This window comes from Chrysemys picta, chromosome 3, assembly GCF_011386835.1.
Source record: "Chrysemys picta bellii isolate R12L10 chromosome 3, ASM1138683v2, whole genome shotgun sequence".
Taxonomy (NCBI): domain Eukaryota; kingdom Metazoa; phylum Chordata; order Testudines; family Emydidae; genus Chrysemys; species Chrysemys picta.
In genome coordinates, this window is record NC_088793.1 from 126,923,292 (window position 1) to 126,951,154 (window position 27,863).

Sequence of the window (27,863 nt, forward strand, 5' to 3'; positions counted from 1 at the left end):
ATCATTTTGGGAAAACTTAGTTTGGAACTAAGAAAAGAGAAAGGAAATAAAATATTTCTGGGGGTAAAGAGAAAAACCTGGGGAGGAAACGATCAAATAAGTACAGTAGATATTACAGAAAGATGAGACTTTAAAAAAATCTCAATCATGAGATTAGGGATGTTACTGTACAAGAAGTGGTCAGAGGGAAACCCAAAATATAAAGAAATACAGCAGCTTAACTCATTGGGTGCGCAGAAGTTAGCAGGAAATGAATTTGCTAGAGAACCTACAGCAAACCACTCAAAAAGCGGGAAATTTGAGCAGCCACTAAGCTATTGGCACCTCTTCAAATGACTTATTTTTGTCCTCAGAGAGCATGCAAATTTTGTAATTAAAAAAAAACGAAATGCAATTCATGCTCTGAGGAAAGAGACAGGTTCCTTACACATGGCAGCTACTAAACCAGCACCCAGATGCTACAGGAAAGACTGTTCTTTAAAAATGCTCTGAGTTCGATTCGGGTGGCAGCTGATATCAGGATGGTCCTCACACCTCTGGGAATCTTCCGCAAGCTCTGGTTCCTGGAGCAGCAACTATCATATCCACAATCATCTAGAACCAACACCTCGCTCTTGTAGAGTCTAATTTGTACATTTAGGCCCCAATTCAATACCCATCAATCTTTCTACTGATTTTAACCAGAGAGTTAGACTGGATCCTGAAAACAAGACAGATGGATTTGGAAACACTGCCATTGTAAAAAAGCTTACTCTCTTCCTGCCAGTCCCCACTGATAAAAACAGTTACTTTAATGATTTGGCTAATGAGTTTTAACTTGTGTGGGCTCTGGTTTAATACATACAGTGCAGAAATCCTCATCAGCAAGTCAAAAAACATTTTCTCAACCCAAATGCCTCTGGAAAGAACGTTATTTACATCTACACCGTGAATAGTACTGTGAATCCATTCAAGTCTGTTTTTCTATCCATCCTTTATTACAAGTGTACATATATTTATATATATTTAAATTTTTAAAAACAAAGATTCCTTTCATGGAAAGGAGAAACTTTTGCCATTAAAATAGAGTGACTTATACCAGGAGTATATTACAGCTGTACAAACATCGGCAGCTGGTTTCATAACATCATAGATAAAATGCTTATTTTTACCCCCTACCACAACTAATCCAAAAACAAATAATAAAGTAGAACTTCTAGACTCAAAGATAACAAAGTACATTACTAGTCAAAACAGTAGTGTCACATGAATACAAAAAGATTGCATAATAGATATTCACAGTGTTTGTAAGATATAGAGCGAGTCACTCTCAATCTACACAGAGAACGGGTCTATTCTGCCTTTCATATGCATACATCAGTATCAATATGAGCTGCATGTACCAACAGGATAAGACTGCCCAAAGTTTGGAGAGTTTTCTCTCCGCACCAACTACAAATAAATAAATATATACATATATTTACACACAACCAGCAATTGCATGCAATGGATACACATGCAAGAACTACTTTAACTTTTAGGCATTGGTGTTCCACCTCGTTTGTAAATCAGAGTCACAAACTTCGCACTTTAAAATAGTGGCAGCAATAATTTAAAAATTGTAGAGAGAGTGAGTTTTCACATCACCTTGGAATTGTGGGTCTTTTTGTTTGTTTCTAACATGCACAAACATCAGTGATAAAAAAAACTTAACTTCACTGTTTGGTGACAGTGATCAGACTGGCACTTTAAAAAAAAAAAGTAGTCAACACTTCAGACAGTCTATTAGAATATAGCAAATATCCAAATGTTAAAGGTAATTTATTTATAGAAAAGAGTGAGCGAGCATGCAGCACATAAAATTTTTCCCCAAAGAACTTCTAGAAAAAAATACCTTGCTGGATTTTTACCCTCCACCTCCCCAAAATGAAAATAATTGAAAGTGAGAGTCTTAATAATAGAAGATTTCCTGGAAGAACTGTATTAGAATGGGTGAGTGATTGAGTGAATTTAGCATTCAAGTGACAGCACTGTAGGCTGAAGTCCTCTCTTTAGATAGAATAGACCTACAGCATGGACAGCAAAAGCAGCCCCAGACCCGCACCAGCATTTCTCAACTCTGAGGTGGTCCCTCCAAGTTAAGGAGTGAAAAGGTAAGTTCAGTCTCCATGGATTGAGGTCACTTGTCGGCATGATCCTGGACTGAACCCACTTTCCCCAACTCATTTTACATGCTGTTCAATAGGCCTTTAATGGTTGCAACTTTTGGTCACTACCAGACTGAGGCTGGATTTGACTGGTAATGTACGAGTTAAAAGCTCTATAGCTGTCTAGACTCAAAGTAAAAATAATGAAGTATGATGTAGAGGGGGTTTGCGCTTTGCTTTGGATAGTCAAAGTAAACTGATTAACTCAGCATAATACAAATCATTCTAAAGCATTACAAAGTAATAATAGCAATACCAGTGGAATAAAACATGGTTATAGGTGACTGATAGGTGGAGACACACTATCAAAAAATACATATTGGGGTCAGTACTGCATCTATTCGACTCAAAAAATGTATTCAATGACACTACATTAGTGGGTGCAGGATCTGGCCCCTGGACACAGTGCTGAGAATGGGGAAATCTCAAATGGTCAAGTTCTACAGTTCTTGAGTTCAACAAGACTCCCAATGACTTCATAGGGAGTTTTGTTCCATCAAGGACTGACCCAAGGTATGGAGTTCCAGAGTTACCAGTAAACCATGAAGATTCCCATACACATAGCAAGTACAACAGACTTTTACTCATGCACTCAAGCAGCCACAAGCTCAAATACGTTCTAAACATTTTCTGACCAAAAATAGAGAAAAAAAATTGTTTTTTAAAAAAAGTTTCTTGATAATGAAAATACGTAGAGTCAGAGAGAATGACATATTGAGAGCATGCTACATAGCTGCTTTTGTGCATCTTAAGTTTAAGACCACTTCCTTGTCAGGATAACAAAGGATGACTGAAAAAAAAAGACAACACCAACAATCCTTACCTCATGTATAGTAAGTTAAATGTCATCTAATGCAACAGGATAACTGACATTTTCAACAGAGCAATGTTTGATGCAGCTGCTGTTGTGAGATATAGCTATCTGTATGGAAATCTTGTACCATAACTGAGATCATGGGGTTTCTGGCTTGGTTATTTTAATAGTTCATTTGCAATGCAACTGTCCAACTGACTGCTGCCTAAGATGGTAATACAATGCAGTTTCCATTTGTGCTGGGTTCACAGTGAGCATCTTCCCCTTAAAAGGCCCAACAAACTGACTTTCAAAACTGCAATGACAATTTTAACTGTGGTCTGACTGCAGCTTACATGCATTCAACTATTTTCAACTCTTTAGTGCAGCAAGATTGATACTGCAAGAGGACATTTTGCATTCATTGTGCTTTATTTTCTAAAATAATTATTCTTTGCTGAGGGGGATGCATGGAACATTGATTCGTTACATCATTTCTCTCCATTCGCCACAATGCAAACTGGCCACGGGGTTATAGGTGGTTGTGTCATTTCCCCCCCCCCCCAGTACTGCAGGTGGGAAAAAATGGGAAAACAACATAGCATCACTTTTGTGAATGAAGGCAGAAAGCATCTCATCTCCAGACCTAATAGGAGCACTTTTTATCGTATAGTACCAGCACACGTATCTTTTCACAGAACACTGGCACAGCTCCATAGCACTCAAAAAAACCCAAACCCACACACCACTACCTTTGATACAGAAACAACCACAAATATATATCATCAGGTGCCTTACAGTCTCATCCTTCACCAGCTGAATACCCCAATCAAAACCAAAACTGGGCATCATCCCTAATAACTACTCTAGTCATCCCCTGAAATCTATTTTCTCCATGTTCGGCCTCCAAAACTCAGAGGGTGAATTCATATGGAATTGAGTTTTTTTAAAAAGTGCTGATTCAAGTAGAAGCCATCATCCTTGAACAACTTCTCCAGTCACACTTCTTTCCTGAAAAGCCTATCAATTAGCACTTTTGTCATGACTTCCTCAAAATCCAAACTGCTGGAAGCAGCTGAGTCATCCTGTTATTTTCCAAACAATAACGAGGATGAAGACTGTATCTAGGGATCAATAGTGGAGGTTTGTGGCAATAGTTAGTGGCCAGTGGTTCCCACTTTGTTGCTCTAAAACGCAGTTTAAAAAAACAGCAGTACAATTGCTGGTATGTTTTTGGTTTGGTGGGGGAAGGAACCTAGAAACAAACCCACAATGGGGCAGATCCTGCTCCTAGTGAAGCCAACAGTGAAGCTTCCATTGATTTCAAAGGGAGCAGGACAGGTATAGATATTACAGAGCTGCAGAAGGTCCATCCCCATTGCTGGTAGGCTGAGATATGTTCTAGGATATGTTCTAGGAGAAAACTGACAGTTGACAGCAGGTACCTCAGTAGAGTGAATTCAAGGGGACCAACACACTGGATTAGTGTAACATTATGGGCACAAAAGGTCAGGAAGTAGGTGGCTTTAAAAAAAAAATCAATGTGGAATCTGTAGTTGCTTTCAGGTAAGTCGATTCAGATGTGCTCTCTGTGCTATTAGCTTATTAGGTGTTTTGGGCCAACTGCCCACTGGTATTTTAAATAAAAAAATGGTCTATTCTATTGGGGCAGTCCACTTTAACTGTGCGCTGGGTAGAGGACAGATATTCCATTGCCAGTATTTTTCTTTTTAATTAAAGTGCTGCCCTGTAATAAACTTGCACTTTTGTCAGGTTTGTTGGGTTGTGACACTACTTATACATCCCTTAATAGGGTACAAAAGTCATTTACCAATCACCTCCGAGATCAAAAGCAATGCATCATGCATTGATGAGGTATATATAGTAGCTTTTATTTCCCTAATGAGCCGTCTCCTTGGTTAGGACCTTGCCAACTTGGCTACACCACAAACTCCTCCGGCAGCTGGTCTTCTCCCAAGAGATCCAGAGACAGGCAGTTCATGGATCTTTTTCCATAGAGGGCGGACTTGGTTTTGCAGTCTGCTGTTGAATAAACGCAGCCGTAGTTGGCCAGCTTATCCTCCAGTGCACAACCAAATGTGTAGCTGTGGGAGGTGTCCGAAGATAATGTGGAGCTTAGCGGTGGATGCCGATGCTTGTAAAGACGGATGTCATCCAAACTCTGGCTGTGCTGGTCTGCGCAGCTCCTGTCTTTAGGCTGTCTCACCTGCCGGTTCAGTAAGAGACAGATGAGGAAATGACTATGAGCTGAAGAACAGCACGTACATAGCCGAAGGATGCTGGTTCCTAATGCTTATCGGAATTTTCTTAAACTGTTCCTGTTACCTCAAACCACCCCCATCAGCTTTCTGAAGGTCATTGTCTTAATGAAGAAGCTGTGAACCATAATGAAATTGTGAATTCACTTAACTGCCCTTCTATTTCATCCAGATTCTGATTTCTGTACACTGTGTCCCCAGTGTCAAGTACAATGAATGGAGCATCTGACAGGCGTAAAGCATGGCCAAAGTGACACTTCCTGGCAGAGCTGGGGTGGTCAGCCTCTGGCTACATATGAAGAACAAGCACTAGAAAACATTGGGATGGGGTCCACTAAAAATTTATGAGCTAAAAGGAAGGTTCAAGAAAGCAACTGTGAAAACTGATGAGCTTTGTGCCTAATTTTAAACACAAATGCCAAGTACAACTAATCCACACGTTATGCAGAAATGGAAAAATTGGCGCAGTGAACCAGTAGTAGCATTTAAAGGCAGACTTCATTTGGCAAAAGCAATAGCGGCCTAGCCTTTACTGAGGAATTACCCACCAGCCCTGGCTCTTGATAGTTATTCTTTAAATTGGTTTTAAGATTAAATTCTAGAAATATAGCATTCAAACAAAAACACTTACCTTATCAATGCAGACATAAAACTTTGTCCACATATATCGATAGAAAGGTTTATTATAAATATATATAATTTTCAGACACACTTTCAAAAGCACTCAGCATTGGCTCAACTCTTCTGCTATGCCAGGCTGACCACCCCAGCTCTGCCTTGAGAGAAGAGTTCGAACATAGAGTGCTTTAAAAAATCCTACCAATAATACAGTTAATTCAGTTACACAGCCTTGTATATAAGAAAAAAGGCCCAAAGTCACAAATTGACTATTCAGTATATATGCTGGTAAAAGAGGCAGCCATCAGAAAGAAAAGATCTCTTGAAATGTGTTATCAAACCTATATTTAAATCAGAACTATTCTTATAAAAAACGGTTAAGGTGTCTGAATCTGGGGCCAAAATAGATTGAATATCATCAGTGGAAAGCACTGTTTAAGTGTGTGGTCAGAAACAGATTAATGTAAAAACAGCATATCTTGGGGGGAGGGATAGCTCAGTGGTTTGAGCATTGGCCTGCTAAACCCAAGGTTGTGAGTTCAATCCTTGAGGGGGCCACTTAGGGATCTGGAGCAAAATCGGTACTTGGTCCTGCTAGTGAAGGCAGGGGGCTGGACTTGATAACCTCAAGGTCCCTTCCAGTTCTAGGAGATAAATTAAATTAATGGAGATATCCTATTTATTTAATTTACTCAACATGTCTGCTCCCTGTGTGTCTGAGTCACCTCTGTTCAACTCGACAGCAGAAATAAGTTTTTACTATGGTTTCTCCTGCAGAACCAACGATTTTGGAAGAATAAGTTGGTATCTATTCTAGTCTCACGGATCAATAAAAAAGACTGGTAAACTCCAACTGGAGATTATCACTGTTGACCATGTCCAGTAAGAGGCAGAAAGACCCCAGATTAATTTAAAAGAGAGAGATCGAGGAAGTGTTTGCAGATGGAGGTGAGGGGAGGGAGAAAAAAAAATAATCAGATTTTCTTAGCTGAGCAAGTTTGATTTGGACTCAGAGGGAATAACTGGGAATCCCCATGATAGAATCATATTAAAAAAAGTTTGTTTCTATTACTATAGCCACACTTTGAAATATAAAAAGGTTTAAAGAAGTTTTTAAATGTAAGAGGTTTTTCAGAGGGCATGACAGTATTGCTTAAGACACAGTACGTGCTTTTGCCATACATAGTTCCCTTTTCTCAGAGGCTTGGGGAAAAGAAAACAGACAGAAAAGTTCAACAAACAAGCAGCACAATGAAACAAACAGTAATAATTACAGACGGAGCAAAACCAGTCCCTCAGCTTTGAACCTCTTCCAATTTCAGGAGTGGAGAGGAAATTGAGTTTGCCTCTCAAATCCAAAATCACCCAAATGGTCTTGGCTCTGGGTTTGGACACAAAACTTGGGAGTGGCTTATTTTCCATTTCGTTTTTGGAAGCCTAAATCTAAGGAGGACAGTTTACAAGATTTCAGTCTTGCTCACTCCAAACCTTCTCATTATAATTTGGATCCAAATGCTGCCTCCTCATCCCATCTCTAGTAGTAATTACTGGTCAGCTTCTGGTCTGACTTATGCCTGTGTAAATCCAGAGTAGCCCCTCTGACTTGTTTTACAGCTGTGTAAAGGAGAGCAGAATTTAACCCAATATCCAGAGTCAGATCCACCAGTCTGCTGTTTCCTCTTACCTGATGAAGAGATTCCACACTTTGGCCTCTCATTTTTATCAGTGTGACTTGTACCACAGAGAGAGGCTTCTGCTTAAGGGCTGCAGAGGAAGAGATTCAAGTTCAGATTATAGATTTGCACTGAAACATTTACAGCAGTTCATGTGAAAATAGGGTTACCATATGTCCGGCTTTTCCCGGACATGTCCGGCTTTTTGGTCGTCAAATCCCCATCCGGAGGGAAATTCCAAAAAGCCGGACATGTCTGGGAAAATAGGGAGGGGTCGTGGGGCTTGGATCTGCGCTGAGAACGGAGCTGGAGCCGGAGCCGCTGGGGCCGGTGGTGCTCGGCCACTGGCCAGCGCCGCTCAGCTGGGGCCGGGGCCTGACAGGCTGGTGCCCCAGGGCCCGATCCGAGCTGGAGTCGCCGGGGCCAGAGCCGCTCGGCTGGGCCGGTGCCCGTGCCCCGGGACCTGAGCCAAGCTGGAGCCACCGGGGCGGGCCGGGGCTGGCGCGCTCCGCTGGAACCAGGGCCGGTGCCCCGGGGCCCGAGGCGAGATGGGCCGGAGCCCCAGGGCCCGAGCCGAGCTGGAACCGCCGGGGCGGGCCGGGGCTGGCGCGCTCCGCTGGAACCAGGGCCGGTGCCCCGGGGCCCAAGCCGAGCTGGAACCACCAGGGCCGGGGCAGGCCGGGGCTGGCACGCTCGGCTGGAACTGGGGCTGGTAACCCAGGGCCCGAGCCGCTTGGCCAGGGGGCTGGACTGGACCGCGCCTCCTCATGCCCCACCCCCCACCCCGCCCCAGCTTACCTGCTGCCTGCCTCCCTGTTTTAGGCTTCCCGCGAACATTTGATTCGCGGGAAACAGGGGAGGGGGGGGAGCAGGGGGGCGGAGCGTTCAGGGGAGGGGGCAGAGTTGGGGCGGGGACTTTGGGAAAGGGGCAGAGTTGGGGTGGAGCCAGGGCCCCTTGGAGTGTCCTCTTTTTGTTAGTTTAAAAAATGGTAACACTATGTGAAGAGGCAATTTACAATATATCTCCTCAGACGGTTACAATGTTCAGCGAGTCCCATACCACACACCTCCCTAGCTCATTTGAAAGACACTCACGGATGTCGTTTCAGTCACTAATACTCATGTGTCTTTCAACCTCAGGGCTGAGGCCAAAAGGCCCTACTTTCATATTCACATCAGTCTCGCCCTGCTTTAATGCTTGGAATGGGACATGGATTCATGGGTCAGATGGGACCACTATGATCACTGGAGGCCTGCGTAACAAAAGCCACAGAACCTCACCAAGCTCAACAACTTGTGATTGAACACGTCTGCCTTTCACAATGTACATCAGTTAATTCCTTCGCTGGAAAGGCTTACATATGTTTTCAAGTCACACAGAAGAGATGTTCATGAATCAATTAAAAAAAAAAAATCTGAGATGGGTAAGGGAAAAACGGAGGCCATTACGGAGGACAGGGATGATGCTGCAGTATAATATAGCACACTTGCATTTCACCTCTATAGGACTTGGCTTCCAGTCTGGTCTTAAGCCACAAAGAGAGAGAACTGAACTGTAACACAGAGAGCCAATTCCCAGCACGCCTACCTCGGAATCCCTTCCGGATGATTCTGTGCTTGCCACGCACATCTCCATGAAACTATACACAACCTTGAGGGGAGCATGGAACGATTGCAGAAAACCACCTCACCTTGACAGCAAAGTGCATCTAAAGCAAGAGAACTGACAGACTCTCCTTCAGCTGCCTCCTCCAACTGGTTTCTCTCTACAGGCTCATCCACAGGCACCTCCTCCGGCTCATCCACTGCCAGCTCAACCTCTGGAAGAGAAAGAAGAGCAGTTAACGTCATGTCTCTGCCCTCCCAAGTCATTTGAAGTTTCATTACCTCCTCCTTTCCATTACAACAGCATAGGACCAGGGTTACTAAACACCACATTCCCCCCCCCCCACACACACTTCCTTACCGTCATCCTGAGAGTCATCTTCAGCTCTCCCTTTGCCACCACTGTCAATGCCAGAGCTGCCATAGCTAACGGTCGAGCTGCATGATTTCTCCTTCCGATGAACCCGATCGATACCGAAGGGCTCATCCACTGACATTTCCACTGACATCCTGTGCCTCGAATCTGCCTCAATACCAGACGTGTGCGAGCTGCCGTGGCTCCCAGTTGACTGACGAGATAGTCTATTGTTCCTCCGGCTGCCCCCACTGCTTCCACTGCCGTGGGAGTGCTTATCCGAGGGGTCAAGGTCCATCTCCAGAGTGTCACTGATGTAGGATTCCCGATAACGCTTCTTCTCTATATGGGGGGACAGTGGGGAAAGGAACCAATTGGAGATAAAACAAATTAAATCCAAAGGGAGGTCCTAAAATTCATTGATTCTCTTCACCATGACTCCTGCTCTAGAGAAAACCATTGTAAGGAAGGGGGAGTAGAAGCCTCAAGAGGGGCGACTGTCCTGAGTTTAACATAGGACTGTGGTCTGTTGCGGTCTCAGCATGCTAATCAGTGACGGGCCCATAATCTGAAGGAAATGGGGAGGGTGGGCGCAATTGTAGGGGCACAAGGGAATTGTGTAGAAGTGGTAGGCGATGCATGGAGGCGTACGTGAGGCTATGCCCCCACTGGAAACATATCTTAATTGGGTCCCTCCTCACAAGTTTCTATAGTAGATCCTGAGGTCATTCAAACAGGAGCTAGCGAGATGCTTAGCTCTCTACTCCGAACAGACCATCCACAGGGCCAATATTAAGCACAAACAAGGACCACATTTTCTTCTTTGCTTCAGAGGGGCTGAAAAGTTAACAGATCTCCTCAGCCAAAGATTTCCTCCCCTCCCTCCATGTGCATCAGCTCCTACATCAATCCACAGATTAGATGGTGGGTCTGCAACACTACTGTGGCTCCTTGGCAAAGAGTCCCCCGATCTTCGCAAACAACTCTCACCTCAGACCTGACAAACTCATGGACACCAAACATGACTTGCAGGACAGTTATCCATAAAGAGTAACATCTAAAAGGTATCTACAGAAACTTACCTGTCAAGATTCATATTCATTGCAAGATGTCTGTATGGGTAATACTGAAGGAATTATGTATTTATACTGCATGTCTACTTTATGGACTGGGAGTGTAAAAAGTTAGTCACCAGGGGATATGTCTCGTGATGGCCCATTCAGGCAGGAGGGAGGTGTCACCCCACCCTGTTTAGCCAGTGATGCAATGCAAGGCTCAACTGACTGGCCTTGCTCCAAGACTTTCAATGGAAAGCCAATGGAGACAACTGCAAACAACTGAAACTCCTTCCTAGGAGTAAAGACAAAAAACCTGTTTCTGCATAACAGAGAATATGGAAAGGCACTGTGGATCCATGCACTGAAGACACATCTTGAGGAACAGGGGTGTTCTCATTAAATACTGGATCCTGATTCCTGTGAAGCCAGCCAGCTCTGCAACTGACTGAAACTTTGGGGGATGAAAACCTACTTTATTAGATAAGAAAGTTAACTATTAAGTGCAGACCCACGTTCACATTTTACGATTTTTTGTACTGCAAGTTATCATTTGTTTCCCTCACACTCTTGTTTCTAGTAAAATCTCTATCCTTTCAGCAGTGTCGGGGGCTGGGTATCAAAGGGGAACACTTCAAAGGGGCTCGGGGATTGGGGTGCATCTATTGTTAACTTGCAAGGCAAAGAGAACTGGCATAGCCCAGAGGAGAAGGCTTGAGTGGCTGTGACACCAAGCACCCCTGTACTCACATCCTACACACTATTGTAATAAGCTTTGTACAAAATATGCTGGGTGAGGTATCATTTATGAATAACTCACTGATCATTGATATTCTTCCATGATGCATGTGTACAATGTATATTAAGTGTTAGGGCATATGCTGGAATGATTACTAAAGAGTGTTTAAACCAGGTATACTAGGCGGTTGGTAAACAGGTCTGTCTTAGATAAAGGAACTGTATTTTCCCCACCTCGGAGTTGCTTCCAAAGTACTGTGAAAGAAGGAGAATGTGCTCACATATTGTGTAAACAAACCTGTTAAGCTAACAAGGGGGAGGGGGGAGGCAAACCTCTCTCTACCAATGGGGGGAGAAGGGAGCATGGCATCTGAACCAGCAGGAGAGAGAGGGCAGGTCTGGGTTTTACTTTCCAAAGAGTCCATTTCAAAGGTTTATTATTTATAAAGACAGGGGGCTGAACCTCAAAACGAGAAGCAATTGAATCAACTGACTGTATACAATATTATTGTATTATAAAAGTGTATTGAGTGAGGTCTTTTCTGGAAGTTAAGGACACACATACATTCAGGGCCGGCTCCAGGCACCAGCTTACCAAGCAGGTGCTTGGGGCGGTCACTTCAGAGAGGGGCGGCAGGTCCAACTGTTCGGCGGCAATTCAGCGGACGGTCCCTCACTCCTGCTGGGAGCGAAGGACCTCCCGCTGAATTGCCGCCGCAGACTGCGATCGCGGCTTTTTTTTTTGGGGGGGGGGGGGGGGGGGAGGGGCGGGTTGGCTGCTTGCGGCGGCCAAAACCCTGGAGCCGGCCCTGCATACGTTGCACAACATTATTGTTCACCAGTAACAATACTATATGGGTAAATGTGGTTTCTTAATGATATTGATATTGTGTCCCCAGATTTTAAAACAAAGAGGGAGAAACAGGTTCCCTTCCAGACAGGAGAGAAGGCAGTTATTTACCTGTCTCCTTCATAAATTAAGCATGGTGTGACCAGAAACAATGGGAGCTCCATTTACAGAGAAATCAGCAGGGGGATAGGAAGCCCACAAGAAGAAAACAAAAAACAAAACAAAAAAAACAGCATGAGGTCATCCTGCCTCGTGAAACAAGTTCATTGAACTTTGGAAGATGCAAGTAAGGAGAGAAGCAATCTTTGGCATACATCACAAGACAGAGACAAGGGAACAGAACTCTTGTGAGTGGAGAAAGATGGGTCCTTCAACTAAGGGTGGTTGAAATCTCTGGGAAATAAATACAGGTGAGGAAAAATATCTTGAACAGAGCTTGTACCTTGCTAAGTTAAGTTTTAGACTATTAGATGTGTGTTTTTCAATTTTATATGCTTGTGACCCTTTTTAACTTTCTTGCTTTTACTTGGTATCTCTTAACCTATGTCCTCTTGTTAATAAATTTCTTTTATATTTACTATAAACCAACTCAGTGCAGTGTTTAAATGAAAGGGTATGTTTATCCCAGTTAAGTCAATAAATTGTGATGTACTTCTGTCTCTCTACAAGAACAAAATTTCTCTGAACTGTCCAGGAGAAGGCTGGACATTACAAAGCACAGGGTTTGGGGCTGGGAGTGAGTTGGGAGTCACCTTGCTGGCTGTAACCAAGGCTGGGGTCAGAGCTGCCGGATCAGGGCTGCGGGAGACAAGTATACTACTTGCTGACTGTGAATATCCCTGGCTGGCTGCTACAGTAGCAAGGCACTGAAAGGCACCGAGCTGCAGGGCAAATGGTGACAACCCAGCTGATCTGGACTGCCCCCTGACCAGACTGTCACAGTGCCTGCAAGGGTGGTGATGTTAGAGAGTGGACACCCAGATAGGCCTAGGTAAGACTCCCTCATGCAGGAGGCAGGGGACAGCAAGGGACTCGCACTGTGCTCCACCTATTCTGGAGGCAACAGTCAGCAGGCACATTTTAGTGCAGCCTCAGGGCTGCTGTAAACTCTGACGGAGTCAGTACACAATCAGTCCCAAGCCAGGGAGTCTCAACCATCTTTCTCTGTGCCTCCCATTCCTCTACCTATTGTACTTATATAGCCCCCCCCCCCCATCACCCTAGTATCTGCACACTTCAGATAAACATCCTCACAACACTTACATATGAAGTGCAATCCTCCCTGTTTTACAGGTGGGAAATGGGGGCACAGAGAGTTTAAGTGACAGTGGATATTGGGTGCAGCTGGGAACTTGGGTCAAGCACTGATGGGGACTGCTCAACTTGCTGGCTTTTGGAGTCCCCGTGCAGATTTCATTTCCTGGGCCAGCATAATCGCTTTATCTTCCCCCTTCCCCCACTCCTGGAAGCAAGATCAGACAGTGAAACAACTTACCTACCTGGCAGTGGGATGGGAAAGGGAGGCAGCATATGGCCCATTTTCACCAACCCCAGTTTGGGGCTCAGTGAATGCTAAAGCCAGCTGTAGTCCACCTTCCTCCAAGGACTTGTGAAGTCTGAGAGGTTGGGGTGGGAGGAGGATGGAGACAATACACCACAGAGCTTTAGGTTTCTTTAGACCAGGGGTACACAATCTAAGGCACACATGCCGAAGGCAGCACGCGAGCTGGTTTTCAGTGGCACTCACACTGCCCGGGTCCTGGCCACCAGTCCGGGGGGCTCTGTATTTTAATTTAATTTTAAATGAAGCTTCTTAAACATTTTAAGAACCTTATTTACTTTACATACAATATTTTAGTTATATATTATAGATTTATAGAAAGAGCCCTTCTAAAAACATTAAAATGTATTCCTGGCACACGAAACCTTAAATTAGAGTGAATAAATGAAGACTCGGCACACCACTTCTGAAAGAACAGGAGTACTTGTGGCACCTTAGAGACTAACACATTTATTTGAGCATAAGCTTTCATGGGCTACAGCCTACTTCTTCAGATGCATAGAATGGAACACACAGAAAGAAGATATTTATACATACAGAGAACATGAAAAGATGAAAGTAGCCATACCAACTGTAAGAGGCCAATCAATTAAGAAGAGCTATCATCAGCAGGAGAAAAAAAAACACCTTTGAAGTGATAAATCGAGATGACCCATAGAAGGTGTGAGGATACTTAACATGGGAAATAGATTCAATTAGTGTAATGACCCAACCATTCCCAGTCTCTGTTTAGACCAAAGTTAATTGTATCTAATTTGCATATTAATTCAAGTTCAGCAGTCTCTCTTGGGAGTCTGTTTTTCAAGTTTTTTTGTTGCAAAATTGCCACCTTCAAGTCTGTCACTGAGTGGTTAGAGAGGTTGAAGTGTTCTCCCACTGGTTTTTGAATGTTATGATTCCTGATGTCAGATTTGTGTCCATTTATTGTTTTGCAGAGACTGTCCTGCTACTCTGAAACCTGTCACTTCCGAAAGGTTGCTGACCCCTGCTTTAGACAGTCTCTTCAGTGAGTCACTGCTGAGCCCTTTATGCACTCAGACATATGTAAACTACTGTTACATTCCTTTTGCTGGTTTACCTCCCCCGCCCCATCTCTCTCATTCTTCTGCACACCCCCACACCCTTCAGGCATGCCGGTCACCTCAAACCTGTCACTAGTGATTAGTGCTGTGTTTAACTGCACCCATTGTGTAACTGAGCTTAGTGGAAGGAAGAGGAAAGCAAACTCAAGAGTAAGAGGGTAAGGCTGTAGCAGAAAAAGGAACAAGGAGGAAAAAGTGAACCTGAACCAAACCACCAGGTTGGTGCCTGGGTTGCTCGCCACACCCCATCTTTTACCGGTGGGCAACAGAAGTGAACACAACCTACTGAAGTCCTTATTAACGACCTTTAGGAAGTGGGAAGAGAAGGGGGCTATGCTATACAATGAATTGATTTAGTTTATTTTTGGGTGTAATTTAACATCCGGACTCTTAAGGACTTCAGTCTTCCTTGCAAGGAAAGTAGGATGTCCCTGCTCCACCTATCATTAAGTGACATGACCTCAGTCTTCTCCACATTACCTTGAGCTCTGTCTAATGCCTAGAGCTCTGGATATCACACGGATTTCCTAAGGACTAAAAGCAGGTGACTGTACCCTCCTCCCCCATTTTTATACCCACATACTCACTAGTTTGTTTTAGGGAGTTCAACTGCCAAGATAAATAATGGGGATCATGAGCATTCACAAAGTGCCCCCCATCCCAAGACAAATGGATTCTGTGGATTTTTCCCAGAATCACTGTTCAAAACTGGATTTACATGAGGAGGAGGAGGAGGAGATCAGCAATATTTTAAAATACAAGCTTAGCTGGCTGATGGAGTCATTATGCTGTGGCTGTCCATACTGTTAACCTTAGGCAACTGATATTATTGCCATGGCTACTGTCTTAGGTACCAAACTGAAATAGACAGGGAAATCAGGAAGGAGTGTTCTTCTTTTCCATACAAGCTGTTCCCTGCCACTCTTCCACACACTCCTCACCTTTCCTTCTCAAACCAAACATAAAAAAGAAACGTCCCTGTCCCACCTCAGATCCAATCGGTCTCCTTAGAAACTCTTGTCGTCCTACTCCAATGCCATTCAGTCTACTTCTCAACAGTGAGGTGTAACAGACCTCCCACTCCTTCAAACAATCCTGGTTTCCACATTTGAGAGGAACTTTAGTGGCTAAGTCCACTGAAGCAGAAATATTGGACTTTGAGCCACTACAGCTCATTTTGAACATGGAGAGGGGAGCTGCTCATGACATCAGGAACAGCTAGGAACTTAAAAGATCTATCAGGCTTTGCTGGGAGAAGGAACTAATGAAGATGCACAAATGCTGGCTAATATTGTTCAAAAAAAAGTGACCAGGAATTTTGGGTGCCCAACTTAAGTAACCTTGAAGGTAACTTATTTTCAAAACGTGGAGAGCATTCCCCACTCTGAAAATCATGCCCCTGTAATGTGTCACATCCACACAAAAAAAAATAATAATAAAAAAATCACTAGTCCTTTTGAAAGTCCTGGCTATTAACTTTGATTTAGATTTTTTGGCTCCACTGACAGAGGGCTTGCAAAGTTAAGTTGAGGATTGTTTTTTAGATTAAAAAAAGTTAAGTTGTATAACAGTGACTGCATGTTTAACATTCTGAAGTGTCATCCCCTCCAGTTAGCCATGTATTCAATCATTCAGAATTAATTTTAAATGAATAATACTTAGCACTTACATAGCACCTCGGTTTGTAAGGGTGTGTTAGTATCATTGTCCCCATTTAATGGACATTTGAACTTATTTACAGACCGCAAATATTAATCCAAATGATTGTAAATCAGCAGAGCACCAAGAACATGAGGCGGGGAGGCAGAATCATACATTAGGTATTAAAAACCAACAGAAGCAAAAATAGTATCACGTTTTTATATATTGTGTATTCTGATGGAGTAGGGGACACCCAGCTGGCTATTAACACTATTATTTCTGCGATGCATACTTTGCAGCTTAGTTAAGATCTGGTGAATTAGAGCAGCCAGACAGGGAGAGTTTCACCCCAGGTGTGGAGTAAAACAAACACATTTTGGTTGAGAGTTATGTTATCTAGGCAACTTGCAATGATCATTCTTAAAATGAAAAACAAAAACCAATTATAAGTATTCTGTGGAGCTGAAAAACTTCTCACTAAATTAAGATAACGTGTGAAGTATTTTGAGGATCAAGGTAGCTTGCGTGGCAGGCCGAGAAAGGGGGTTCTGTATGTCCGAGCACTTAGTAGCTTAGGGACTGATCCTGCTCCCATGCTATTAAAAGGCAAAACTCCCAATTACTTCAGTGGTGGCAAGACTGAGCCCATCTGCACCAGGAAATTGACCCATCTCTGAAAACAGTTGTCAGCAGGGGTCCTCCTGTATTGGTGTTCAAAGATGTTTAAATGCTAGTATAGGAAATGGGATAAAGCTATTTCAAAACACTAGTCCTGGGGGAACTTACTGCTCACAGTCATTGTCAGCAATGGGTCAATTTTCTTGTGTGGATAGGACTTGAAATCTGTAAAAGAAACAAAATTTTGAGGTATGCACTGAACTCCCATTCAAGTCAATGGGAGTTAATGCTCAGCACCTCACAGGATTGAGTCCTAAATAAGCCACAAGGGAATGGGAAAGAACTATCAGAACAGTGTGTGTGTCAAGCAGGTCACAAGTAGAGCCCACTTTGACTCCTGACATTTATGTATTTCCAAACCTGCTGCATTTTGTTTTCACAAATATTATAAGATTTGCCAGACTGGGTTGAGACCAATGGTCCATCTCGCCCAATATCCTGTCTGGTACAATGGCCAGCACCAGATGCCTCAGAGGAAGGCGCAAAACCTCCATAATGGCAGTCGTAGAATACCCTGCCCAAATGCATTGTGTTAATGTTCTAACAGCATTCTTTAGCAGATGATGGTCACATGCCATTGACTGGAACCCATATTCCTCAGTAACCTTCTTTACACACTGTAATTGGGATTAACAGTTAACACAAAAAACAGAACAACACAGAGAAGGACCGTACTAGAAGTGGCCAATGGGTCATCTTGCCCTGTATCCTGACTCAGGATAGCCAATGCTCACTGGTTCAGACAGATGTGAATTCCCCATAATTAAACTCAAGTGGGCAATACAAAACCACAGGAAGAAGTTGCTTCCTGACTCCTTCTGGGAATCATCTTAAACCCTGAAGCCACAGGATTGACAGCTCGTATCATTTTAATTACAATTTATATATTCAGGCTATGTTTAAAGATAAATTATTAGATGTTATGCCCATGTTACAAACATGAGCAATGTGTTCCAGATGGTTATGAAGTAACCTCCTGAATGGCTGGACTCGATCAATCTATAGCAATTGATTAACTATTTAGCAACCCTTCATAAATGGTACCTTTAATACAGCAGAGTGACCATGATTTGTAGCATACCTTGAGTAACTGCAGATCCTATCATAATTCAAATCTTTTTCAGAACTTAAAGGTCAAAATAAGGTTGAGTGGACAATGAGCGAGAATCACCACTCACCTCAGGAAAGGAGGAAATCTCCCTTTGTTTCCTGAACACAGTCTCTCTAGTGAGAGAAAACCCAAGTCACGCAGTGGGAGTCGTAACCATTTCATGCTAACCAACGGGAACAAACCTGATCCCTCTCCTTCCTCTCACCATCTTCACTTTCGTGACAGAAAGGCTATCAAATAAGAAGAAGCCACTATGAAGTCTGCTCCCCATCACGTACCTTCCGCCTCCTCCAGCTTTCGGATATGCTTCAGCACCGGCTGGATGTTCAGAAAGAGTCGGTGGCTGTTGCTCAGGAGCTGCAGCAAGTGTCGTGACCGGAAAGGGCAACCCGTGTAGTACACCAGCTTCCGGGCAGAGGGCAAACCGTCCGGCTGGATCTCAAATTTTTTCCCCTGGACAAACAGAAGGAGCAATCCCAGAAAAATGAGGAGAGGGATGTTATCAGTCAGTGGCAAAGATCAATACATTTTTATTTACACTAGTAAAGCTTGGCACGGAAATGCAGGCAAGCCAACTGCTTTGCCAGGTTCCAGGCGGCCATATTCCGCTACACTCACCAGAAACGCGAGTTTCCCAATGTGTGACCAGGGAAAGTCATACAGCAGCTGGCTGACATGGTTCACCTCCTGCAACATATCAAACACCCGGTGACACAAGGGCTGGCAGATATAAGGAGGAGGGGGAGATGTGCAAGGAATTCACACGCAATCAAGAATGTGAAATACAGAGTCTGGCGAACATAAACGAGACAGGGAGAAGGGAGTGCTGAGGGCTAGATGGAATTAATGGTACATCAATAGCTTTCATTTCATTCGGTTACCTGATAGATGTGAATTCCTTTAAGGGTGAGGCCCAGGACAACTGTTGGGCGATCTTCCTTCTTATCCTACAAGAATATAAAGGTCTGAGGTCAAAAAAGTAGCCCATACTCACACAGACCCGCACTGACTGATAGCTGCAGCAAGGTTATCCCAATTCAGTACAAGTTATTAGACTTTCATATCTCCCCCTCCCCCCTTTTAGCTGGGTTTTTTTGTGCGTCCATTTCCTCACTGAAAAACACTAAGTTAAATATCTCACTTGTGTAGTTCTTCTCATGCTGGGGTCTTGAGAGTTTCCACCACATACTGAACACCTAAGACAACCTGCAGTCATTGAAGTGGAATCCAATGGCTTTACTGAATTTAGAGCACTGTCATTTATTTAAAAAAGCGGTTATTCATAGCCGATCGCCCCTTACTTCAATCTGCTTCCACTGCTATCCCCAGGAACACCCCTACCTGCACAGCACAGAAGTAGAGACTGAAACAAACTGTTATTAGTTCTGCTTGTCCCACCTACTTGCCAGGGCAGAAATGTTCCCACTAGTGGCCTTGCTGGAACCTGGAGGTGCAGTTCAGCAGCAGGGGTTAATAAAGCCCCATAGGTGGAATGACTTGGTGTTGGTTAATGCAGCTTTGGATCTAGCTTTTTAGCATTTTCGCTCTGTCCTCAGTATATACTGTAGCATAGTTTTATACTTAAGGCTTTTAAAGGATTATTAGGATCATTATCCTATTGTACCTGTGCTGCACCTTGATGGACACATGTGCTTTGAAAGGTGTCGGCTTTATCTAATTCATAAACTGGCCTGGAGAGGGGAAACAGGGTAGGAAACAGATGTGAGCCTCGCCAGCCCAGAGACCAGGAGATGTGAGACTGCTCTTAAACTCAGATCTCCCATGAGTTGGCACAATGCACTGCCACACAAGCCACCAGCAGCTGGCTCCTCTGACATACTGTCCAAATGGGCTGGTGCTTCGTAATCCAACGATGGATGGATAAACTTGCTCACGCCAGTATTCTTGCCTCTCTGGTGGAGTTGGCAGCGGGAAGGACAATGTGTTGCGGCCATAGCAATGTATGTAACAGTTAACATATGCTACAATTCAAGACAGACAGGAATTCAGGTATTAAGGACAACCGATTTCACACCTGTCATGCCTCTGGACATAAATTGTATCACATCCTGCCAGTGCGTTTCTTATAGCCTTCAAGTGCAAGCCAGATTGTCTTATGACGATCATTAACGGCATTAGAGTCAAAGCAGGGAGAAGATGAGGGAATGGATGTGGCTTATGAGAGGTTAAATCAACATCATTAGAATCTGAGCCCAAATTGGAACGTATTTCCTGTAGAGAACCTGAAACTTTCTTCTTGATGTTTTCCCCCTAAGTGGAGCATCTCAGAGATTTAATGGAATGAAACAGGCCTCTTAAGCTTTTGGTATCTCCTGGACATAACCTTGCTTGAATGTGACCAGCACAGAAAGACAGACTGGATCAGGAAGCCTTCAAATTATTCAGTAAGCTCTGGCAAAGTGGACCGCGTGCACTCAGGAAAAGCCCTGTGCATCTCCTAGGACCTGGCTTGCCTAAGTGGGAAAGGAAACTCACCCAGGGGTGAATATTTGCTCTTGGACTCTGGATATTGTCCTTCCATTGCCTACAGTAGGTCACTTATCAAGTCAAAATGCAAGAGGCACCTCCTCACCTCCCCATCCTGTAACATCATCTGCCTGGGAACAAACAGCAATTGAGGAGACTGGAGGGGAGGGAGTAGGTGGCAAAAAGGAAATAAAATAACTAAATAATTAAAAAAAAACTGAAAAATATGCACATCGAGAACAAAGAGGTACAAAAATTGCTATTTGGGCACACTCAGCGCTAGACTGTAAGCTCTTTGGGGGCAGGGACTGTCTTTTTGTCCTGTGTTTGCAAAGCCCCTGGCATAAAGGGGTCCCGGGCCATGACTGGGGTCCCTCAGTGCTATGATAATACAAATAATCTCTTTCACTGTTTCACAGCACTTGAATGCCATAGGACAGACCCCTTTGATTATCCTGTCAACAATCCTCTTCCCCCCCTCGCCCCCTAAAATCAATCTCCCTCATCTGACAACATACGGCTTCAGTGTTTTCCCCTCCCACGATTCCACATTCAGCCAGTCCTCAGATGCACCCAAAAAATACTCTATAGCAGTTGCTGTGGCATCACACAGAGCAGCGTGGAATGGAATGGGAGCAGACTCCACCCTACTCTTAGGGCAGGTCTACACTAACCCCCCAGTTCGAACTAAGGTACGCAACTTCAGCTACGTGAATAACGTAGCTGAAGTTCGAAGTACCTTAGTTCGAACCTACCTCAGTCCAGATGTGGCAGGCAGGCTCCCCCGTCGACTTCGCAGTACTCCTCTCACCGAGCTGGAGTACTGCAGTCGACGGCGAGCACTTCCGGGTTCGACTTATCTCGTCCAGACAAAATGCGATAAGTCGAACCCAGAAGTTCTATTTGCTTGCCGCCGAACTACCGGGTAGTGTAGGTCCTCTACCCTTAGAGAAGGGAGGCTGACCTACTTGTGGGGCTGTGAATCAAAGGCTGAGAACTTAAAAGGTGTTTCTTCTCTCTACCAAATGAGTCTGCCATGGAACGGTATTGTGCACATCAATGGAGCCTCCCCAGATACAAATGGATTCACTCCCACATGTGGCAAAGCCTCTGCTTTTAACATTAGAGACACAACATTTATAAAGTGAAAAGAAACCCAGCAGCACATTCATCTTTGACAAAAGGATGAAATAAGCAGCTGTTTGTTTAACCTTCTGTAATCTGTAATAATGGACAGGTACATCTTCCAGCAAACAGGACTCCTTAATGAACTTCAGGATTGCATCTTTAGCAGTCAGACCTTGCTGTTCTTGGTGCATCTCTGGAGCATGCTTCAAGATATAGTCACTCCCCCTCTTTGCAATTATCTGCCACAAAGGAAAGAGACATGGTCAGCAGCTTTTCAACGATCCCAACGGGAGGCAGCTGGGTCAACAGCAAGGACCAAACAAGAGTGGAAACGGAAGCTCTTTCCCAGTTAACCTGAACACCACACCAGGCAATGTAAGTTCACTGAACTCTCTCTCCTTGAAGAGCCAGCATTTAAATTTGCCCAAAAGATATTAGAGAATAAGGTCTCTGAATAGTTCCCCCCTTAACTATGTGGCAAAATCATAACATGCAATATCTGAGCGCAATAAGACAATAGTATTTGGTATTTAATATTTGTATTCTCTAGTCCTGGCAATTCTTCTCAGGTTTCAGTTTTGCTAAACACTTACAGGCAGCTATCTAATACTACCTAAAATACTGGCGTATTCTGCAGCCACGGCCCAAACACTGCAGAAATGCTAGTATATGCATCAATAATAATTACACATGGTGCTTATTTAGCAGTGTTCATCTTCACAGTGCTTTATCAATAATAACTAAATACACCTCTCATTGCCTCTATGGAGGTAGGCAAGTATTACTATCCTCCCATTTTACAGATGGGAAAATTTGCACCAAAGTTCAGTGATGTTTCCAGGGCCAATGAGTGCCAGAGTTTACAGCTCAGGAGTTCCTGGCTCCTGGTCTTGTGCTCAGATCACTCAGCCATGTGTTACTGTAGAATAATGCAGTATTCTAGGGTAATGTTAAAGCCTTCCCCCACATAGGAAGGGCTGGGTTGGGAACAGTTGCAACAGAGATAGGAAGAAATTTATGCTAAACTTGCTTCTTCACAAAGCCCCATTACACAGGACATTTAAAACTAGACTGTGCAAAGCACTTGAGAATATCCAATAGGGAGCAAATTGCCCAAGCAGGGATATGAACAGTGACCAAACAGAGCCTTTTCCATAGTTCTATTAAGCTCTTCTTTTGCCTTCTTATACAAACTCCCTGCTTTTCCCTGTGCACAGACCTCATGTGACTATAATCATCCTCCTACCAAGAAGGCTGAGCTCTGACAATGTCACTCTTGATCTTATCAGCCAGCAGCTGTACAGCATCACGAGGCTATAGCTGGGAGCCAAGTCCAGAGTTCAAAGCCAGATTTCCCACTTGCTAGCCTGCAGCTCCACCCTTTATATTCATTATTTGGGTTGCAGTAGCCTTCGGCCACCGATCTGAATGAGATGCGGTTAAAAAAGTAGATCATGCAGTGTCTTCCCTGCTGTACCCTGGGGACAGGGAGAGAAGCATCCCCCTAGATGCCAGATTTTGCTATCTGTAATAATAAATCATCTACACGCTGGCGTGGGCCTGTGGCTCAATGCAGCTGGGCTGTGCTCAGCCTTGGCCTTTGCAATGTTTGCAAGATTAAAAAGATTGAAAGCCGCCCTAGAAAAGTCCCTGTCAGACCCACCTTCTTAAACCCTTTGGAAACTACGTAATGCCAGGTGTATGTCATCTGGGAACTGCAATTTCCAGGGTGGGGAAGAGAGTCCAGTGGGGAGAATTCTGCCAGGGAAAAGGGAGTATTTGTGCACAGTGGGAGGAGAAGTAGCTTGGGGCTCAGGAGTATAAAAGTCCAGACTTGCCCTGCCTCCACCACACCTGCCTCCTGACGCCATTCATTTCTTCTGCATTGAACCCTTCCCCCGCCCGACGCTTGGAAACAGCTGGGGTTGGAGGGGAATCAGAGGCAGAGAGGTAAGGAGACGTGCTCAAGGATACACACAGCAGGTTGGAGGCAGAGCCAGTAGAACCCTGACTTCTTGACTCCCAGTCCAGAGCATCATCCTCTCCCTCCCTGTCATTTACTTGCATTCTCACTGACTCTGGTGGTTCACTTTGCATCCGTGCGTAACAACAGAGTAGGAAACAGTGCAGGAAGCATTCTGCACGTTGCATGTTTGTGCCCTCCTTCCAAAGGTACTGAATGGCCAGAAGACAAGTGACTGGTTCAGTCATTGCCCTCAGGCAGAGTTAGTCACCATAACAGGTTTAAAAAAGGCAAACCATTTTAGCTCAAAATGATAGTTACAATTCAAATTAACCTATTAAGACTCTTTGGGGGGGTGGGGGTGGGGGGGTGAAAAACCACCAAACTATCCCAAACACCCCAAAATCTGTAAAAATGGAGCATGGAAACTGAAATCTTTAAAGTACATACTAGAAGCACTGGACAATGAGATACAAGTAACTCAAGACCAATTAGTGGCCAAGAGACCATACACAGAGGGATCACAATGAAATTCTCAGCTGAGTCTAGTCAGAGCGAGAAGTCCTTTTCTCTCTGTTTTGACCAACTGGTGTTGCCCCTCACATACTGCCACCCTGCACTGAACTCAGTCCACCCCACAGGTAAATATGATGGGGCCAAGGTACTGAAGATACTCTTCTTCAGCCCCTTGAGGTTTTCCAGAGAATCTTAGGATGCAAAAGCAAATGCATTTCAATGCAATTTATTTCTGAAAATATCTGCCATTTAATTGTTGGATTCAGACTGGGAAGCACATAGGCCTCAGTGGAGAAAAAGCCCTGTTGGATTCATCCCACATACAGTCACAGAGCCTGGGGAGTCCCTGCTGCAACTACAGACGATTCTGCCTCATTCTCATGGTGAAAACTTACCCACTGTGGGAAATAGGCTTGAGGTTCAAAATATTTCCCAACATGGACATTCTCCGTATAGTTGCCCAAGTCAGCCTGTAAACCGTACGCAGCCAGCAGGAAGTAGATTTCTTCTTTGTGGAGGCACCGAGACCTCAACACCTGCTCCTTGAGATGGCAGTAGTACAGGTGCCGTGCTGCCATGTCACTGCAGAATACAGAGAGAAGCTGTATTTAAGCCACAGCAAAGAGAGATCACATTCAGGTAAGGCCAGTCACATGCAGCTTCACTGTCGAGAATGGATACGTGTATGGAATCACTGATGTGTATAAACTGCATTTTTAAATAGTCATTTACTCTCTGTATTATAGTAGCATCTACAGCCCCAGTCAAGACCAGGGCCCCACTGCACTAGGCACAGTAGGGAATAGTCTGTCCTCACATCTTTACAGTCTAAACAATCCAAATAGACAAAGGTTGAAGAAAGGAACTCATATCATCACTTTTCTGCAGAGAAGTGGAACTAGGGCACAGAGTGATTAAGTGCCAAGAGTCACATGGGAAGTTGTGGCAGAGCCAGGAAAGGATCTCAGATCTCCTGAGTCCCAGTCCAGTGTCTCAACCAAAAGTCCATCCGTCCTCTCTAGAACTGGCACTGCTTTTGTATTGCACCTTCCAGCTGAGGCTCTCAAAGTGCTTTACAAGATCAGTGAATTACCTGGGAGGTAGATAATAATGGCAGGAACCTTGGATTTGCTTTTGTTGTCTTGCAGGAGCACTAAATGGGGATGTTATTAGGGAAAGGTGAGCATATGATAAATAGATGGCTAGATGGTCACAGAACCAAGACCTCCCTTCTAGGACTCTGATTCAATGAGTGTGTTTTAAAGAAGCCCCATGATTACATGGATGTGCCTCTGTGCACCTCTCTCTGCTTTACTACTACTGCAGAGGAAAGACGCTTGTGATGCCAATGGAGAGGTACAAAGGGTACGTTTACACTGCAATTAAAAACCTGCAGCTGGCCTGTGCCAGCTGACTTGCAGTGTAGATGTTCTCGGGTTCGGGCTGCAGCCTGAACTCTGGGACCCTCCCACCTTGCAGGGTTCCAAAGCCTGGGCTCCAGTCGGAGTCTGACTGTCTATACCACAATTAAACAGTCCCTTAGCCCAAAGCCTGCGAGCCAGAGTCAGCTGGCATGTTCCAGTGGTAGGTTTTTAAATTACAGTGTAGACATACCCAGAGGAAGATGAATACTGGGAAGTCTCCTTTTAGCAGTAAGAAAAACTTCCTCCTCTCAGAGAGAAACTTTCAAAGGGAAACTTTCCCCCCTCAGTCCAAAGAGGAAAATAAAAAAGCCTTATTCAGATGAGGACAGCAAAATGCCTAAATAGAGCAAAGATTATGCTGACATTAATCCACCTGAATGCTTCCAGCTCTTGGTTTGCCCTGAGGCCAGAACCACACCAGCAGTGCTGATGCAAAAACACTCTGTCAGTTGTTCATTTTTAACTGAATCATCCTTTGTTCTGCCTGGGGAGGGAAGGGTAGTTGTGTGCATCCTATATTCCACATGAATGGAACCCACTCAAATGCAAAATTCTATAACTCACAAGTCATTCCTTTTGTCCACTTCCAAATTAGCCAGCATGCGCATGGCTCAGATACAGTAAATACAAAAAATAAATTACCAATGGAAAAATACTAGGCTGTATCCCAGAGTAACAATTTCTATGATCATTTTGCCAGTGTTGGTCTGATTTTCTTTTTAATCTTGTACGTAAAATCAGAGGTTTGTTGGCTGCATTTTAATAAATATTACCTACATCCATATCTAGAGAGAGAAATAAAAAAAAAAAAAAAAAAAAAGAGTTAAGCCTTCCGAACAAGGAGGAAGAAGGGGGAAAATTATTGTAGACTGAAGTTCAGGCTGTGGAAAGCATATGAAAACAAGGCTGCCATAGTTGTTGTGGGCAAATGGATGGGGAGTTTGAAGAAGAGCAACAGCTAAATCAAAGCATGTGAGTGAGAGGATGGAGAGTCGACAGCAGAACAACAAACTTGAGGGTGCTCACTATTAATTTTGTAATAACTTCTAAACAATTACAAGACTGAAGTTAGAGATGCTAAACAATTAAAAAGCAGCAACATTAAATTATTGGCGCATGGCACTTTAAAAAGATAGATGAAAAGCATCTCAGTTTGAATCCTACCAGGATGGAAGTCGACTCCTTTGGATAAAAGGATGTACTGACAGACATCATTATTGACCTCCAGAGAATGCCTTTAGGACTACAGCACCCACAGAGAGAAGGAAAGAGCTCTTCAAAGGAAAGAGATTTTTGTTTTTCCATGTAATACAGCTTTATTAAAAAATAAAGTTGTTACCCTGGACAGATTTACCTTATGGCCCTTCCATTTTCTACGTAGTACTGTACCCTGAAGAAGGCAACAAAAGGAGGGGTGAACTTCTCTGTCCCCTTTAGGGCAAAGGGAGAAAAAGAAAGCATTAGACAATTTTCTCATGAGCCCAGAGGCTCATGATCTTCCCCACTATTCTGTGTTTTGCCCATTGTTCCCCACTCCAGACCCACTCCCCACATTTTCTTTTTTTTATTCACCACACTTAGCTGTACAGCAATTGTCTTGGGAGCTTTTATCAAGGAGACACTATGAAACGTTCGGCCATGGCAAGACATAAATGAAGCATCCAAGCTCTCCTGTTTCCTTATACCCTATGCCGCCAGCCCTCAGCCCCACTCTCAGGAAAAGACTAAACCTTTTACCTCTGCAATATGCTCAGCCCTTCCTGACCCAGGCTGAAGCATTCCAGGCTGCTACTGATCTTTGGGCTGGCAGGGCAAACCCTTTGCTTTGGTTATTCACACCATATAGCCACGAACTCAAGGGAGACACGATGTCAATTTCACAGACTACAACTACAGATGTTTAAAAGAATACTGTCAAGATTTTTTGTTCAAACTGTGATCTCCCTTACAGGGGAAGTCCCCTGAGCACCAAATATCTATTTTTCAATAAAAATTAAGACAGAATTAAAGTCTCACATTCCTTCCCCTCTCTGCTTTGTCTATTTTGAGGTCTGGTCAGTATATAACTTCACTCACATAAGCAGACCCAAGTATATGTTGGGTCACAGATCCATCTGCTT

The 27,863-nt window shown here is 44.0% G+C and overlaps 1 protein-coding gene and 1 long non-coding RNA gene across 4 annotated transcripts in view; one reads left to right on the forward strand and one right to left on the reverse strand.

Moving 5' to 3' along the window:
• Positions 1–956: 956 nt before the first annotated feature.
• FRMD1 (FERM domain containing 1) overlaps positions 957–27,863 on the reverse strand; it is a 72,071-nt gene continuing 45,164 nt past the window's right edge. For 2 of the 3 annotated variants that reach the window (XM_024112082.3, XM_024112086.3), the window contains exons 5-14: positions 27,098–27,174; positions 24,715–24,901; positions 21,924–22,079; positions 19,107–19,172; positions 18,844–18,912; positions 18,504–18,678; positions 9,516–9,851; positions 9,241–9,369; positions 7,561–7,640; positions 4,783–5,209 (exon numbers count right to left, since the gene is read on the reverse strand). In XM_024112082.3, the coding sequence (XP_023967850.2) occupies positions 4,919–5,209; positions 7,561–7,640; positions 9,241–9,369; positions 9,516–9,851; positions 18,504–18,678; positions 18,844–18,912; positions 19,107–19,172; positions 21,924–22,079; positions 24,715–24,901; positions 27,098–27,174 (1,566 nt within the window). In that variant the 3' untranslated portion in view covers positions 4,783–4,918. Of the gene's footprint in view, positions 5,210–7,560; positions 7,641–9,240; positions 9,370–9,515; positions 9,852–18,503; positions 18,679–18,843; positions 18,913–19,106; positions 19,173–21,923; positions 22,080–24,714; positions 24,902–27,097; positions 27,175–27,863 lie in introns of all 3 variants that reach the window. The other variant, XM_005303946.4, reaches the window with a different exon arrangement.
• On the forward strand, positions 12,458–16,248 carry LOC135982655 (uncharacterized). Its single transcript, XR_010600153.1, has 2 exons — positions 12,458–12,562; positions 14,649–16,248. It is a non-coding gene; the product is annotated as an uncharacterized LOC135982655 (long non-coding RNA).